This window comes from Phascolarctos cinereus, unplaced genomic scaffold (genome assembly GCF_003287225.1).
Source record: "Phascolarctos cinereus isolate Bilbo 61053 unplaced genomic scaffold, phaCin_HiC Scaffold_4;HRSCAF=312, whole genome shotgun sequence".
Lineage (NCBI taxonomy): Eukaryota > Metazoa > Chordata > Mammalia > Diprotodontia > Phascolarctidae > Phascolarctos > Phascolarctos cinereus.
This window is the reverse complement of record NW_027555847.1, coordinates 253,122,504-253,140,776: the sequence shown is the minus strand read 5'-3', so window position 1 is coordinate 253,140,776 and position 18,273 is coordinate 253,122,504. Positions and strand designations below refer to the sequence as shown.

General features: G+C 37.8%; 1 protein-coding gene across 7 annotated transcripts in view; it reads right to left on the bottom strand.

The window, feature by feature from the left end:
* Window positions 1-18,273, bottom strand: part of DAPK1 (death associated protein kinase 1) — a 262,491-nt gene that overhangs the window by 126,134 nt on the left and 118,084 nt on the right. For all 7 annotated transcript variants that reach the window (XM_020971675.2, XM_020971677.2, XM_020971674.2 and 4 more), the window contains one exon: window positions 4,300-4,521. In XM_020971675.2, coding sequence (XP_020827334.1) covers window positions 4,300-4,521 — 222 coding nt within the window. The remainder of the gene's footprint in view (window positions 1-4,299; window positions 4,522-18,273) is intronic.

Sequence of the window (18,273 nt, the reverse complement as noted above, 5' to 3'; positions counted from 1 at the left end):
GCATGATAAAATCCTGGACCAAGCCGGGACCTATAGGATCTTGAGCAGCACTGAAGTAGTGGGTAGAGTCAAAAGAGCTTCTGTATCACACAGTAACCAGAGCTGAGATTTGACAAGAAACAGCATGATGAGATGGAACAAATTCAGATTTTATCCTTCCCTAATACTGTGAGTTTCCTGGACTGTGCAGGTACAGTAGGAAAAAAAGGAATCAACTTTTCAGAGGCCACGAGTGCTTTCAACTCTAGCACTTATGGGTTACAGTTGTGGCTGGGGCATGCAGAAAGCAAAGAAGAGCCATCTTGACAGTTTATGGAGTTGGGTAAGAATATGTTTATATTTTTTGGATTTCTTTTGGCAGAGGTTGTCTTATATTTGAAGTTACGTTAGCCGGACTGCTCTCATTAAGAACTAAGGGTTCTTTACTTTTTGTGTAGAAACCTAAATAGGAACTCATTTCTGAGGTTCCCACAAAAAATTGTGGGTGGGGAAATGAGGACTATTCCTTCATTTCAAAAAAAGATTATTGAGAACTTTCTAAGACTGAATCCAATCACTGTCAGAGCTGTGGTCCTGGGATCCTGATAATAAATGTTAAAATGCTTCATTAGTGTAAATGGAAGAAATTACAGACAGTCATATAATTTACTCTGAGGCTAGCTACATAGATGTGTGTGTGTGTGTGTGTGTGTGTGTGTGTGTGTGTGTGTGTGTGTGTATGTATGCATGTGAGTGTGCATTGCTGGACCTAGAGTCAGAAAGACCTCAGTTCAATCCCACCCCAGACACTTACTAGTTGTGTGATCCTGGGCAAGTCACTTAACCTCTGTCTGCCTCAGTTTCTTCATTGGTAAAATGGCACCTAACTCATAGGATTGTTGTGAGTATCAAACAAGATAATACTGTAAAACACTTAGCAAAGCCTTATATAAATGCTAGTTGCTAGTATTACTATTATTTTTCATTATATATCATAGTCATTCAGATATTAGCAAAGGGGGACTTGATGCAAATAACAACTGCACCAAGTAGTAGGTAGAAACTGAAGTTTGTTCCACTGCCGGGCCCTTTAAGGTAAATCCATCTCTCTGGGGTGATAACAGCATAAGAGTGACTGCTTTTTAAAGTGATTCTTAGTGTGTGGTAGAAGAAAATAAAAACAACACAGAAATATAGACTATCAAAGGTGGAAAAAATGGAAATGTTGACAGACTAGCTTACTTCTTCAGTCCAATGCAAGCATTATAGGCTTAATCTAATTACAAATAATCTTGCCCTACTTCTTCCCCACCCTACTGCCCTTCAATGTTTGTCCTAGGTAAACTCTCCAAATTTTTACCTTTTACTACACATAACCATTTAAAATATTATACCACACAGTTTGTGCACAGAACAAAGGAATCTATCTAAAAAATAACTGAAATTGAATTGTGAATACACATTTAGGTTTGAATAAGGACTGCAGATCACATATATGAGAAAAAAATGAGCTTATTAACATGTCAACTTGAGGAATGATTTCCTAAAATCAATGAACATAAATTAGGTAATTTGAGGAGCATAATGATATTTCTTGGCTTCATAGATTAACTGGATAATAAGCAAATGCCCAGCTGAAGTTCTAAGAAAGAAAGGAAGGTCCCATATATACCAAAAATATTCATACCAGTACTTTTTGTATCAGCAAAAATCTATAAATAAAGCAGGTGCTCTTCATTTGGGAATGGCTGAATATACTGCGGTCTATGAATGTGATAGAATATTTTTGTGCCAAAACAATATTCTTAAACCACAAACGAGCAACATCAAAATTCGTAGAAGCATTGGAAGTCCTGAATTAACTGATGCAAAAAGAAACAAGAACCTGAACAATATGCACAATAACTAGGATAATGTAAACAAAAGTAACAATGAAAAGTACCCAGACTTGAATTGATTATAATGATTAATCTTGGCCTTTGAGAACAAAGAGTAAAACATACTTCCTCTTCCCCTGGTAGAGGGACAGAAGGAAGGAAGCAAGCTTCTATTAAGTCATTACTTTGTGCTGGATGCTGTGTTTGATCTTCACAACAATGCTGAGAGGTAGGTGCTATTATCCCCATTTTTACAGTTGTGGAAACTGAAGCAGAAAGGAGTTAATGATTTGTCTAGGGTCACACAGCACTCTATCCACTGCAGAACACTATATTATGGTCCCTGCATTGGTCGGTTGGGCTGAGCTGTTTTTTCTATATTATAAAAGAGGGAGGATATTGGGAAAAGACTGATGAAAAAGCAAAAAAAAAAATACAAAAATAAAGTAACTGTGGATAAAAAGCATCACGATATGAAAATATTTTTGTCGAAATCTTTTTATTCTTTCCCACAATATCCTTTATAAAGGATAGGGAGTAGACCTGCTATTTCATTGGCACTAGGCATACTCTTTCTATCAATGCAAGTTGACACCTTCTCATTTGATCCAGTGATCAAATGAAATAATATTTGTAAGCATTTAGCACAGTGCCTGGCACACAGAAATGCTTATTCCATCTGCCCATCCTTTCTCTGCACTTTTTTAGAGAACTTACTTAGAACATTGAGAAGTCAAATGACTTGCCCAGGGTCACATAGCCAGGATCTGAACCCAGGTTTCTGCAACCCTTAGGCCAGCTCTCTATCCACTATGCCACAATGACTCTCAAATATAGCATCCTACTATATGGCATATACTTGATATGCATACACAAATAGGGACAGATTCCACAGCTATCAAAACCTTTCTTTCACATCTCTTTCCCTGGAGGGGACATTAGCTCTGACCCTTTAGGGGTGACAGAACTCATGGGAACAGCCTTGTTACCATTTCCCCCACACACACATCGAAAAAAGTATTTAAAAAAGTTCTAGCAGTAAAGAGACAGTCAGCTAGACAGAAGAAGGTTGCACCGTTGGGACTCATCTCAATCCTCTACTCCACTTCCTTATATTGAGCAGACATGACTATCCGCACTTGGCACATCTCATTTGACTTCCTCTTGTGAGATTTCCCTTATGATCCAATACCAGACCCCCTTGTCCACCCTTCAGTCTCTTCTGCTGAGGCCAGGTCTGGCTGACCATATCTCAGACCTGCTCCCTTCTTTTAACCTGGGGACACAGCCTCCTTTGTTGTTGCTGTCAATATCTACATTACTTGTTAGCCAAAAATTGAGTTGGCTTCCATATGAAGACAGATACCCCCTCTTATTATTTAGGACCTACATGCAATTTTTTCATCTTATAACAGACCTTTCTTTTCACCCTGGTAGCTAAATTCTCTTTTCTTCAGGACATTGTGTTCATTCATATTCCTACTAAGCCTGTGCTACCATTTGAACTAACATTCCTTCCCAAGGTCTTATCTTATCATCTATTACTTCTCTTTATTTTCCTCATTACTCTCTCAATCATTGGTGTGGCCTGGAATAAAATCACCTTTCCAAGCCTCAGGTTTCTTATTTATAACATAAAGGGGTTAAGTTTTAGAAGGTGGTGTTCTCCAAGGTGCTTACTGGCTGTAAATCTTTTGCTCTATGAATATCACTGGAGGATATGGGGCATGTGTACTCAAAATTATTGGAGAACACTTAATAAGCACTGTTCTCTAGACTGCTTTAGGGAGCAATGGGCAATGAGACAGTCACATAAGAGATGGGGTAATAAGAGACAGCTTAAATCAAGAATATAAATCACAGGACTGCTTGTGCCATAACCAGTTACCAATATTGTCTGTGTAGGGCTTTAAGCCTCAAGTACTATAATAATATCTAAGTGATACTAGTCATGTTTAACAATTGTTTTCTATTAAACCTACTCCTCCAGTTAGCTTGGGCAGTTTGAAGAGACCAAAAGCAGGGGAGTCTGCTTTAGCTGAGCTAAAATTGTTTATATAGCAAAGGGGAGTTATGGAATGGGAAGGGGGAAAAAGAAAACAGAGGAATGTATAATAAACAAAGATGTACATGATGTAACCTGGAAAAGACTGAGCTGCCAACTTCCCAATCAGGTGGGAAAATAACATGTGATAAGACTCAGGCACAATTTGTTGAAATGTGAATCCACCCCAGTTTCCTGGAAGGCAGTACACACCCTAGTTTTTTAAGTGTAAAGTAAATACAATTTCTGACCTGGGACAATAGAACATCTCTGAATATGTCATTCACTTCATTTACACAGCTGTAGAGGAAGCTAAATGCAGGGCAGAGCCACACATTCACCTCTTAATTTGATTTTTCCACCCAAGGCCCATGAAATCACAAGACAAAAATGACTTACAGTTCCAAAATAAGAATGACATCAGTTTTGTTCTCGTAAACATCATGTAAGGTGATTACATTCGGATGTTGTATCTCTTTCAATATGTTAACTTCTCGCTCAATATCTTCTCGACTCACTCCCCGTCGGCTGGATTTAGTCCTCCGTTTCTTAATGAATTTAGCAGCATATTGTAGACCAGTACTTTTCTCACGGCATTTTTTCACAACTGCAAACTGTCCACTGAAAAACAGAATTGAAAAAGGAAAAAAAAACCTTAAAACAAAATGAAACTGTCATACTTTTCTAAGAAGATCTAAGAGGAGGAGGGAAAGAAAACAAATGTTGTAAATGACTGGAAAAATACAAATTGTGGAAAATTAATAAATTAAGTAATATACTGCTGCTTATTACACCTTAGCATCATTTTAGGTAAAATTTCAGTACAAGCCACAGGGGATCATGGACAAGGCTAAAAGATACAGGTTTAGACAAAAACGTTGTTGTTAGTCCTTCATTTTTGAAGAGGACCAATGACATCACAGGTGACGTCTTATCTTGCTCATGAAATTTAAGTGAGGCAGAGTTGCACAAATCTGTCAGCCTCACTCTTCCTGAGTCATCAAAGTCCAATGGCAAGACAAAAGTCAAGATGACTGGCGATGGCCCAGTATGCAGTGGAGGATCTTAACATCTTCAATGTCTGACCAAATTCTAAGTGATCCACAGTATAGGTAGATGGATATGGCTGAGCTCAAACAGTAGGCAGGAATAGTTTGTTGTCAACCTGGAAGGAGTTCTTGAGTGGAATTCTCCAAAGACCTGTGGTTGGCCCTGTGCTATTTAACTTTTTCATCAGTTATTGGGATAAATGCAGATATACCTTGCTTATCAAGTATATAGATAACACAAAGCTAGGAGAAATAGCTAATATAATGAATGACAGAGTCAGGACTCAAAAAGACCTTAACAGGCTAGAATGTTGGACTGAATCTAGTAAGATGAAATTTGATAGAGATAAGCATAAGTTCTAAAAATAAAGTTTAAGAGAGGTGAAATACTAATTTGTCTGAAAAAGATCTTGGGTTTTAGTGGACTAAAAGCTCTATGCATTAATAGTATGGCTTTGCAGACTGGAAAAAAAAAAGCAAATCATTCCTAGATTTTAACAAAAGAGGCAGTGAATACAGGGTCTAGGAAGGTGATCGTCTGCTATAAACTCTGCCCTAGAGGGATTACTGTGTTCAGTCTGTGATAGCAAAGATCTGGAAACAAAATTTGTCCCTAATAATTAGATTTTAGGAAAAACATTAACAGGCTTAAGAACATCCCAAAGAGGACAGTGAAGTGCTGTGAAAACAGCCCTTATAAGAATGGGGAGTTTTGTTTAATATGGGGGAAAATATGACTTAAGGGAGACGTGATCGCTAGCTTCAACTATCTGAGAGACTGCTATTAAATGGATAAGGATTAAACTAGTTCTCTCTAGCCCAGAAGGCAGAAATAAAGAAGATACAGAAAGACAGGCTCAATATAAAGAAAAGCATCCTAATAATTAGAGGTGAAAAAAAGTTAAACGAGCTGGATTCCGGCTATCTGGGAATTAGTGAATTTCTTCTCATTTTTGCCCTTCAGACAAAAGACAGATGAGTATTTGCCAGGTATATTGTGGAAATTTTTATTCAGGTAGCAGTCATATCAGATGAACTTGAAACCACTGAAATTAGACATCCTGTGAAAGTATTTTTACTATTAATACAAAGAGGTAACAACAAGGGTAGATTTGGAGGAAGCCTCGAAATCTGTCACTTCTTTTAGAAAGTACAAGTAGGTGTTTAAAAGAACCCACACTGTGTCCAGAGTCACTGCCAGCATCTATATCACTGCCTATTAGATATGACAGAGTGGGGAATGTGCAGCCTTCAGGTCCCCCATGTGGCCTTCTAGGTCCTTGGATGCAGCCTTTTGACTGAGCCCCAGTTTTACATTTAGAACAATTCCTTTTATTAAGGGGAATCTGTTCTGTGAAATTTGGATTTAGTCAAAGGGCTGCACTTGAGGACCTAGAGGCCCACTTGTGGCTTGGAGGTTACAGGCTCCCCACCCCTGGACTAGATGCTCTGAAGACATCTCAACCTCAACAACTCCAAAACAAAACTTCTACCAAATCTCCCGATTTCTGTGACAGCCCTACTTCCCCCCCCCTTCATTCTCCCAGGTTCACCACCTCAGCATTTTCTTTTACTCCTAAATCTCACTCATCCTATATATCCACTGAGTGGCCAAATTCTGCCATTTATTTGCATCTGGTCCTTTCTCTGTATTCACTTGCCCACCATTAGTTTGCTTAGACTTATTGCAATGGCTTCTTAATTGATTTTCCTATCTCAGGTCTCTCCCCACTGAAAGCTATCCCCCACATAGCAGCCTAAATGATTATGATCTTACCACACCACTCCTCATTTCCCTATTTCTCTAGGATAAAATATCAACTGCTCTACTTGGCTCCAAAAGCCCTCACAACCTAGCCCCAACTTCTCTTTTCATCTTCACTATACAGGCATATCTAATTTTGTTACACTTCACTTTATGGTGCTTCATAGATACTTTGTTTTTTTATAAATTGAAAGTTTGTGGCAACCCTGTGTCAAGCAAATCTATCAGCACCATTTTTCTTTCTTTTTCTAAAATTAATTTATTTTGATTTATCAACAATCACTTCCATACGCTTTTGAGTTTAAAATTTTTCTCCCCCTCCCTCCCCACTACCCTCCCCAAGACCGGGCACATTCTGATACAGGTTACACATCTACATTCCTAATTAAACATTAGTGATGTTATAAGTAAGAATTAGAACCAAAAGGAGGAACCACCAGAAAGAAGAAACAAAACTCAAACGAAGAAAAAAAAATATCAGCATCATTTTTCTAACAGCAAATGCTCAACACTGTGTTTCTGTGTCACATTTTGGTAATTCTTTTTTCCTGTTATGGTGATCTGTGATCAGTGATTTTGATGTTGTTATCGTAATTGTTTTGGGGGCACCGTGAACCACACCTATATATGGCATATGTGTTCCGACTATTCCACTGACTGGTCATTCTCCTATCTCTCTCATCTTCAGGGCTCCCTATTCCCTGAGACACAATTGAAATAGATCAATTAATAACCCTACAATGGCTCCCAAGTGTTCAAGTGAAAGTAAAAGTCAATCTATGTGGGAAAACTTCAGTGATGTCTTGTTTTAAGAAATTGCCACAGCCATCCCAACCTTCAGCCATCAACACTGAGGCAAAACCCTCCATCAGCAAAAAGATTATGATTCACTGAAGGCTCAGATAATGGTTGGCTTTTTTTTTTTAGTAATAAAGTACTTTTTAATTAAGATAGGTACATTTTTAGGAAAGATATAATACTATTGCACACTTAACAGATTACAATATAGTATAAATATAACTTTTATATGTACTGGGAAACAAAAAAAGTTGTGTGACTTGCTTTATTAGGATATTCCTTTGATCGTGGTGGTCTGGAACCAAACCTACAATATCTCCAAAGTATGCCTGTACAGAGGGGCAGCTAGGTGATGTGGAGGACAGAGTGCCAGGCTTGAAGTCAGGAAGACTCATCTTCCTGAGTTCCAATCTGGCCTCAGATACTTACTAGCTGCGTGACCCTAGGCAAGTCACTTAATTCTGTTTGCCTCAGTTTCCTCATCTGAAAATGAGCTAGAGAAGGAAATGGCAAATCACTCCTCGCCAAGAAAACCCTAAAAGGGGCACATGCCTATACAGACAGTTCCTGCTTTACATAAGTGGACTTTCTGCAAATTTCTCCATAAAGCAATTTTTTACTTAATGAAAGTTTCCCACTGGGAAGGAAGAAGAAGAAGAAGGTAGGAAAGGAGCCCCACTCCTGAAAGGGAGCCACACAGAGTTCAAGGACACGTGGGTAGGACAGACCAACAAGCTGGGTGGACAGGCTGATAGGTAGGCAGAGCAGGGCAAAGGTCTATTCCCGGTGCCTGAGGTCTCAAGCCAAACCCTCCATCTGTTGGAGAGGCACTTCCATTCTGCTTTCACTTGGAGGAGTTTTAAAATGTTTTTTAGGGTGGGGGGGGTGGGGAGATGCCACAGAGTCCCTAGTGGGAGGGGGGCAGGAGCAGAGAAAGAGAGCACAATATTGCATAGTAAATTTAACATAGGTGGGTTTTTTTGAATGCAGATTTCTTTTAGAATTCTTTAAGTAAAGTTGAATTTACATAATGTTAATTTAAGTAAAGTGGGAACTGTCTAACCCTAACCCTTTCCCACACTGGACAGCACAGCTTTCTCTCTTCTCCAATTCCGTTGTCTTGGCCTTCGTGCTACTTATTCTTTAAAGCCAGGAAGGCAATCCTTCTCTACCTCCATCTCTTAGAATCCCTTCCTTCTTTGAAGATGTCGTTCAAGCACTACCTTCTACAACTACATGAAGCCTTCCTGATCCTTCTCCAATTATTAGGGCTAGGGCTAGTGCCCCCTAGTTCACTATCATGCTAAATTGATGGCCCTGTTTAGTCTTCATTCTTCTAGATATTTCTGCAGCATTTGACACTGTTGACTATCCTCTCCCTTTTAACAGTCTTTCCTTCCACGGTTTTCATTACAAGCGCATTTCTTCCTTTTTATCTATAGATCTCAATTTGTTCAAACATTCCCCAATTGGTAGGCAATCATTTGTTTCCAGTTCTTTGCTACCAAAAAGTGTATTACTATGGGTATTTGGGTAAATATATGATCTTCATTTCTGTCTTTGACTTCCTTCTGGGCTTACTCAAGAGTTGCCAGAGCAGGTCAATTCACAGTTGGGCTGGGTTAGCTCTCCACAATCAATTAATCAATATTTATTAAGCATCTATTGTGCTCCAGGACCTGTGCTAAGTGCTGGGGATACAAATACAAAAAGACAGTCCTTGCCCTGAAGTTTATAATCCAATGGAAGCAGACAACATATGAAAGGTATGTAAGGAAAAGCGATAAGGAGCTGGGATCATGGGAGCATCTGACCTGGGAACATGAAAAAGACAAAGAAGTCCCCAAAGTAAGGGAACCAGAAGAGAAATGAGATGTTTTGAGCTGAGAACCCTCCTTAAATGGAAGTTTTGGAGTTCATGGTTCTACCTTCCAATCAGAAAGACAGCATGTGATGATGAGAGGGAGTACTAAGGCTGATGGAATCCTGAAGGGATGATGAGGTTTCCCCAATAATGAGCTTCCTGGCACATGGTAGAAGTCAGACCCCAGAGTAGTACAGTCAAGTGATAAATGGGGTGAATGGCACCTCAGCTGTATGTGCTGTTTTGGATTCCATCAACTGAGCTGCTTTAGCTAGACGGCTGTTCTTTCACTTAGATGAGCTTGCTCATCTATGGTACCTGTGGTCTCTATCACCTCTTGCTTTATCTTTCCATCTCTTCCTTCTTTCCTATTTCTTTCCTTCTCTCCTCTCAGTGAAAGACCTCACTCTAACTTACAGTGACCACCCAACATATTTCTCAGACTTTCATTTCTGGAAACTATGGTCATTTACACTGAATTACCGAATAGTTCTGGAATTCAGGATTCCCTAGGTTTTTTTTTAAAACAAGTTTCTTCTGTTGTTCTGCAAATGAGAGCCTGCTTTCTTGACTTTGTAAATCAATTACTCAAAGACTCATAATCTATTTGCCATTGCCCCTTATGACCTTGCCACAGTCTGAAGAGGATACCTTTACATACACACAAGAGAAAGATCACTGGGTTAAAAGACAGACAGTTTTGTTACTTTTTTTTTTTCATAATTCCAAATCTATATCCAGAAATGTTGGATGAATTCATGACTACACCAAGAGTGGACCAGTGTTCCCGTTTTTCTCAGCACTCTAACATTGACCAATCCCATTTTTTGGGACAACTTTTAGGGTGTGAGGTAAAACTATTGTTTTTAAAATGTGCATTTCTCTTACTATAAGTGTTCTGAAGCATGTTTTCATGTGGTCATTTAAAGTTTGCAATTCTTTTTAGAACTGCTTGTTCAAAACCTTTTAACATTCACTTATTGGGGGAATGGCTTTTTATATATGTGTGTCAACTTCCTATGTACATACATAGATACATATGCATATACATATACATATATATACATATATATATATATATATATATATACACATACATACATATATATATATCTATCAGCTTTTATTGGTGATAGTGTAGGTGCATCTTTCCCACTTCACAGTTTCTTTTATTCAGTCTTCATTGATTATACTCATAACTTCATCACTTGTGAGATCCTCTCTCTTCCTTAGTTAATAATTCTCTCCCAAATGTACTTGTAAAAAATATCAGATCTAATTCTTTTTAAAAATGTTAATATTACCTGTTCTCTTCAGCTTTTATATCCATTTTGAGTTTATTGTCATGGAGAACAAAATGTTGGCCTGAACCTAATTTCTATCAAACTGCTTTCCTGTTTCCCCAGAAGTTTTGTGAAAAACTTCCCGATAATTTATGTCCTTAGGTTCCTCCAATTTTGGGCTACTGTTCTGGATTGATTGTTCTTTCTTGTTTATCTCTTACGTATCAGTAATAACAAATATCAAATAATGGGTTATGATAAAAATCTGAAGGGTGGTATAATATACTCTGTTCATTCATACTTGTTCTCATTAATTCCCTTCAGATTCTAGACCTTTTGCTTTTAAAAATGAACTTTATGGTTTTATATATGAAAATTTGTTTTGTCTAATCCTATGAAGTATCACAATTTGGTATAGAACTAAATCTATAAATTAATTTATGTAATGATGCCATTTTTATTATATGGGAACAGCCCAATCATGAGCAGTGAAATTTCTCCAATGATTTGCTTGTATTTTTATTTCTATAAAAAGTATTTTGCAGTTGTATTTACATAAGGTGTCCCAAAAGTCTCAATGCAGATAGCTTAAAAGTAGCTATCAAAGCTTAGAACTGCACTGAGATTTTGGCACACCCAGTATAACTTTCATGTGTATTACTACTGGCTAATTCAAATTGTATGCTTTTTGTAGTCATTTCTAATGGCACGTCTCAGTTTTTCTTGATTTTTGTAAATGTTATAAGAAACTCTTGAAGATTTTGTGGTTCATTTTATATTTTACTAACTTACTTACGATAGTTACCATCTCAATTTCTTTCATACTTCACTAGGATTTTATTGATACAACCTCATGTTACCTGCAAATGAAATTTAAAGTTCTTGCTTCTTTTTCTGGAAAACGACAATGTAAAGAACCATTAATTATTCTGAGCCGACTTTGCAGTCATTGAAAAAAACTAAAGCCCGTTTAATTTAAAAAACAGGGTCTGAACTTGTGACTTCATCCACGTAAGAACTCTTGGTATGGAAAATTCTTCCAATAAGGCAGACTGCCACTCATCTGTTGTATCAGTCTTAAAAAAGGGGAAAGAAGTTAAGTGACTTGTCCATGTTTATCAAGCTAGTCTATATCAGGGAGAGAATTTGAAAACAAGCTTCCCCGACTCCAAGTCCAGACTTTATCTACTATATTACATTGCCTTTCATTTATTAAATATAAACATTTAATATCATGGGATAACCATTTAAAATGATATTGGTAAACTTTAGCAACATGAAGCAAGGGAAATAAAAAGGGAAGACATTAAATTTTTTTTACCAGTATTTAACATGAAAATTTTTTCTGCTCTAAAAGATACCCAACAGACTCATAATGATTATTGACATTAATATAGAGCTTTAAGGTTTGTTTTATACATATTATTTCAAATATTATCATTATCCTTGGTCTACAGATGAGAGAATTAAGGCTTAGATAAGCTGAAGGACTTGGCCACCATGGTCATATAGCTAGAAAATGTCAGAGTAGGAGTAAAACTTAAGTCTTATTGACTCTAAAACCTGTCATTCTTTACCATATTTTATGCTTTTACTAAGTATACAAACAATAACAGCCAGCATTCTTATAATCTAAGATATGTGACTGCTTTTTTATAACAATTCAAAATTATTTATTTTTGCTGGGTGAATAGGAAAAGAATGCTACCTTGACTATAAATCAAATTTAGTACATAACCCAGGGAAATTGGCTTTTCAACAGAAATATTTACATTTCCTCCCTCTTCTCAAAGATGATATTAAGAGCTAAAACCTGGCACAGGATGAATTCTGCCCATGACAAATGAAGTGAAGTGGAACTGTGCTTCTTTTTTTTTTTTTGCTAGGCAATGGGGTTAAGTGACTTGCCCAGGGTCACACAGCTAGTAAGTGTTATGTGTATTTGAACTCAGGTACTCCTGAATTCAGGGCCGGTGCTCTATCCACTACGCCACCTAGCTGCCCCCTGTGCTTCTTTCTAAAATGCGGTAATATTTGTAAAAGCACTTAGCACAGCTCCTAACATAACAGGTGCCTAATAAATGCTCATTATCTTCCCCAGATCTTTCCTACTCACAAGCATTTTTAAAGTTCACTTAGAATTAAGTGCCACAGTATTCATTATAATCTCTCTTGTTTTATTAATGTATTACTTTGAAAATGTTTTTAATCCAAAATTGGAGCACATTGAATGGTTTAACCTTAAATCACAGTTCCATAACAGTGTATGCTTGCTTTTGAAAACAAAATCGGGAGTTTGTACACTGTCAGATGTCTTGTTTTTATTTATGGGATGCACCAGTGACTTAAAAGCCTAAACAACTGCAAACTGTAGGCTGAACATCCAAAATCCTTGTTAGTCAGAGAAATAGGGAACCGAGCACACCTGTGAACGTAAGCATTGTTTCGTGTGTAATGTCTCCCACCACTTCATTTGCTAGCACATTAAATACCATGAAGTCCTCAGAGGCCACTGCGATAGCACGAGAAATCCTAGAGCTCAATTACCTTGAAGTCTTATCTTCCTCAACAGCACGGAAGGCAAGTATGATGTTGGGAACTCATGATGCGTGTATTACAAAGAACATGACCATTTAGAAGGTGTGACCAGAAATAACACCTTTTTGAGAGTGTCAGATTTAAAAGACTTTATTAATACTTGTCAGAAGAACAATAATATTGCTTGAATTTTCATCAAATGGCCGAATTACTGCCCGCTGCCCCCCCCCCCTTAATTCTTACTAAGGAGAAAAATGATGTAAGGGAAAGAAGACAAGCAATGTAAAAATGATTCCAAGTAAAGCCAACTTTAGGCAGGATGAGATTGTGGATAAAGCACGGGCCTCAGAATTAGGAAGAAGTGGGTTTGAGCTCTTCCTCCCCTTAGACACTTACTAGCTGTATGACCCTGGGAAAATTATTTATCCTCTCTGTGTCTCAGTCTCATAGAGGGCAATATGAAAGCATTGGGCTCAAGGACCTCTAAGCTCCTCCCTTCTATCTCTAAATCAGTGATCCTATAAAATCCTGAGAGCTGGATCTCATATATATATAAAATATATATATATATATATATATATATATATATATTATATATATATATCACACGCACACACACATATGTATGTATGTACATGTATATATATAATCTTACTACCACCTTAGGAGTAATATTAAACAAATGACATTTTATAGCATTTTAAAGTTTCCAATCTTATTTGACCCACAAAATAACCCTGAGTTTGAATCCTGCCTTTTTTCCTGGGCAGGAAAAGCTTGTGAGATCTTGAACAAATCATGTAACCTTTCTAGGCCTGTTTCCTCATCTTGTAAAATGTGGAGATTAAATTGGATGACACCTAGATACCAGCCAATTCTAAATCTATGACCCTGCAATCCTGAAAAGCAAGGGCTCTAGGCAGCATTAGCTTCATTTTACAGATGAGCAAAGTAAGGCTGAGAGATTTTAACTGGCTTCCCTTCCCTTCTCACCACATGAGTACAATGCCGTCTTATAAAAAGGAGCTGCCACGCAATGATATAAAGAATACCAAATCTACCCACAATGTGACCCACAGATTCAGAAGCTTGAGTTACAAACTGAACCACACTGAAAGGTACACAGGCTTGCATGTGCACATGCAAACATGCCCCCAAAGGTCTTTGTGTGTGCTTTCTGAGATATATAACTAACTCACATCAACTATTTTCTCAGAAGCAAAAACCCATCCGGAGTAAAATGTGGTGACAGACTGGTGGGAGAACAAGTGCTTCTCTAATTACAGTAATTTGCTTTGTGATCCCATAATTCCTGTTGAATTGCTGGTTAATTACTGCTCCAAATTCACTCTTTTCTGAGCAATTGGCATTTTGCCTTCACTGTCTTTATTTGCACTCACTTTCCACAGTGGCATCTGACCATGCTCAGTTCCTCTCCACACTCCCCAAAAAACAATTAAAATAAAAAATTCTGAGAGGTGTTTCCAACTCCCGGGCTACCCACTAACCACACATGGTATGACAATGATATGGCTCTGAGGATGAACTAAGATACACACAGGGAAATCAAAACATCAAAAAGAAAAGAAAACCAAGCCCTAACTACCATATGCCCACCCCAGAGCTTTTCTTTTCTGTTGCAATTTCCCTTTGTAAATACATTGAATTGAAACAGTAATTAGCATGAATACAGATGGCTGTAACTGCTGTCAAGTCTGCTATTTGGGCAGAGAAATGTGATTGCTTTAGAGAAAAACCCAGAATTATTACCTTTTATTTATGCCATTTAAAGTTGACATTGAAACACTCATAACACTATAAAATTATTCACTGTTATAATTATGATGATAATTTACCTATTTAAATGCTAGAAACAGAGATCCACTTACCATTCAACAAGTATTTATTAAACTCCTACTGTGTACCAGGCACAAGACAACAATGACAACTAGATAAGTAAATTTAAAAAAAAAACCACACATATAAACTAAATTACAAAGTAATGAGGGAGAGGCTGGGAAAGCTTTCCTTTAGAAAGGGAGAACATTCCAGCAATGGGGGACAGCCTGTATAAAGACATATAGAAGGTAGTTGGGATGTCACATTGAAGACACGTAGATAAGATTGGCTGAAAAAGAGAGGATAAATAAGGCGGCTAGGTGGCGCAGTGGATAGAGCACCATGCCCTGAGTCAGGAAGATCTGAGCTCAAGTCCAGACTTGGTCACTTACTGTGTGCCCCTGGGCAAGTCATTCAACCCTGTCTGCTTCGGTTTCTTCCTCTGTAAAATGAGGTGGAGAAGAAAATTGTAATCCACTCCAGTATCTTTGCCATGAAAGCCCCAAAAGGAGCCATGAAGAGTTGGAAATGACTGAATAACAATGAAGAACAACATGAAAGAAGACTGTAAAGATAGGCTGGAGCCAGATTGGGAAGGATTCAGAATGCCAAACTGAGAAAGTTTCAGACTTCACCCCAAGACAAAAGAGAGCAAAAGGAAGCTTCTTGAGCAGAAAGTGTTATACTTTAGAAAAGTCAATTTGGCAGCTCTATGGTTGACAAATTGGAGAGGAGAGAAACAAAGCAGAGAAACTGTGTTAGAGATGAACTCGAAAAGAGAAAGACTGGAGTGGGGAAACTAATTAGGAAGCTATTTCATAAGTCCAGGTAAGAGATGATGAGGTCTTGAACAAAGGTGCAAATGGAACTAAGGTGAGAGGGATGTGAGATCCTGTGGAAGGAGAAGAAATAGGATTTGGCAACTGATTAGACATGAGGAGGAGGGAAGAGTCAGGGATAACTATGAAGTTGTGAGCCTTGAGTGACTGGAAGGATGACAGTGCCCTCCAGAAACAGGGAAACCAGGAATATGGGTAGGGTTAGGAGGAATGGTAATGGGATTTTAATCTTTTTAAAAACTGGAAAGCATTGCTCTTCAGGACAGATTTTTCAATAAAGTTTCTGATTAAATCAAGGTTTTCTTTCTTATTCATGTATCCCTAAACAAAATTCTAGGGAAGAAAAGTTGCTTACAGCAGCTGCCTCAATGTCCTCTCCTATTTCTTTCTCAATCTTTTGCAAATCTGGTTTTCAACCTCATCACTCAGCTTTCACTATTTTCCCCAAAGTTACCAATGACCTCTTGAATGCCAAATTTGACCGTGAAGGTAGACCTCTTTACATATATCATTCATCTCAACTCCTTTTATCTTCTCCAGAAAATTGTCCCTATGACACTTCCTCACATCTCACTTTAGTCTTCACTAACTTCCTATGTACTGACTCATTTTCTACTGACCACAAACATGACCAAGTCTCCCACCTAAAAAACAAAAACAAACAAAAAAATACAAAAATTCCTCACTAGATCCTACTATCATCTCAAGCTATCATCCCATATCTCTTCCTTTCACAAACTCCTAAAAAAAGCTGTCTATTACTGTTTCCTCAAATTCTTCTCCTCTCATTTTCTACCCCTTTGTAATCTTGCTTCCAACTTTATCAACTGAAATTCTCACTGGGACATTAGTAGGTGCTTAAAATTCTCATTGATTAATATTTTTTCATTGGGGTCAGTAGCATGGTTTCATCTTGTCTAACGCTGCATACTTATGAGCAATAATATCTGAAAAATCTGTACAAGTACTAGAATTTGGGCAGAGGGGGTATGTATGTGTGTGTGTGTGTGTGTTTTAAAGAGGAAACAATTTATAAGACCTTGTAGCTATTTAGAAGAATTCTATGAGAAAATGTCTGAATAACACTAAACAAGGGAGATAAGTTAACATTGGGTTTGGTGCTTTCTCGTTTGACTAAGCTTACTCATACATTGAGTACCAGACCTATGGTCTAATCCTATTCTATCAAGTGTTTTGGTTTGATGGTTTGATGGACAAGTGCCACATGGGATGGGAAAGCATGGAAGGGTTGTGATCTCCATCCCTTGAGGGAGTCTCCAAAACAATGAGATCAGAGATCCACAAAAGGACAAAAATATGGAAGGAGGAAGAACTGCTCGCATTTTTTCCCAAGAAGCCAGATTCCTATTTTTGAAGCATCTGACACTGAGAAGATTGTTGGTGCCAGTGCAGCTGATGCAGTCATTAGGCATCTGTGATAGAATGAACTAGAATGTATCCTAGTCTAGACACTGAATTCATGGTAAAATGGAGAATGCTTTATTATGGTTTCGTCCTTTATGCTTTGTAAGACTTATGGATTTAATCATCAAAGAAGCAGTTTTTGTCTGAAAATTAAAGATTCCTTTTTCACTGAGATCACAGCCCAATTCTTTCCTGTAATTTTCCTAGATCTGCCACCTTAACTTGCACCCAGAAAAGAACTTACCTAGAAGAGTAAAGGACATTTGGTGAAGTAGGGGACTCAGGTAAGAACACAGAGGGTCAGTTCAGGGCAAGATGAAGCTGGCAGGAAAATGCATTGCTGGAGTTACCTGAAGGGAGAAAGAGACTTAGATAACGATGAAAGAGGATAAGTTAAAAAGAAACCAGAGCCACTGGGCCACCTGTGGTATTCCCCCACTGGAAGCAAAACTTCCTGGATGACTGCCATTCAGGCTGACCTCTTCCAACCAGGTTGCTGCTATCCTGAACCTTATTATAAGAGCCAATGAAATACCATAAAGGCAGGGTTGGAAAATAAATACAGAAATCTCAGAAGATGAGATTTCCAGGACTTGACAAGACAGTACAGGAAATAAAAATAACAAACAAATCGTGTTTCTATGAGTAGATTACTGCCAGAAAAAGGAATTCCAAGAACCAGGAATGATCTCAAGTAAACAGAGTTTTGTTTTCTGAGAATGTCTAAACTTTGAATTCAGTGACTTTGGGACACAAATGATTCAACTCAATTCAGTTAGCAATGTAATAAAAACAAATAGAAGGAAGAGAGCTAAAAAAAAAAGCAAATGTACCTTTTGCTTTCTGCAGATGATATGATTGTTTATCTATGAAATCCCAAATAGTCATATTAAAAATTAACTGAAACAATGAACAACTATTTATATCCTGAAAAGCTGCAGGCAGGATATAAAATGAATTCACATAAATTATC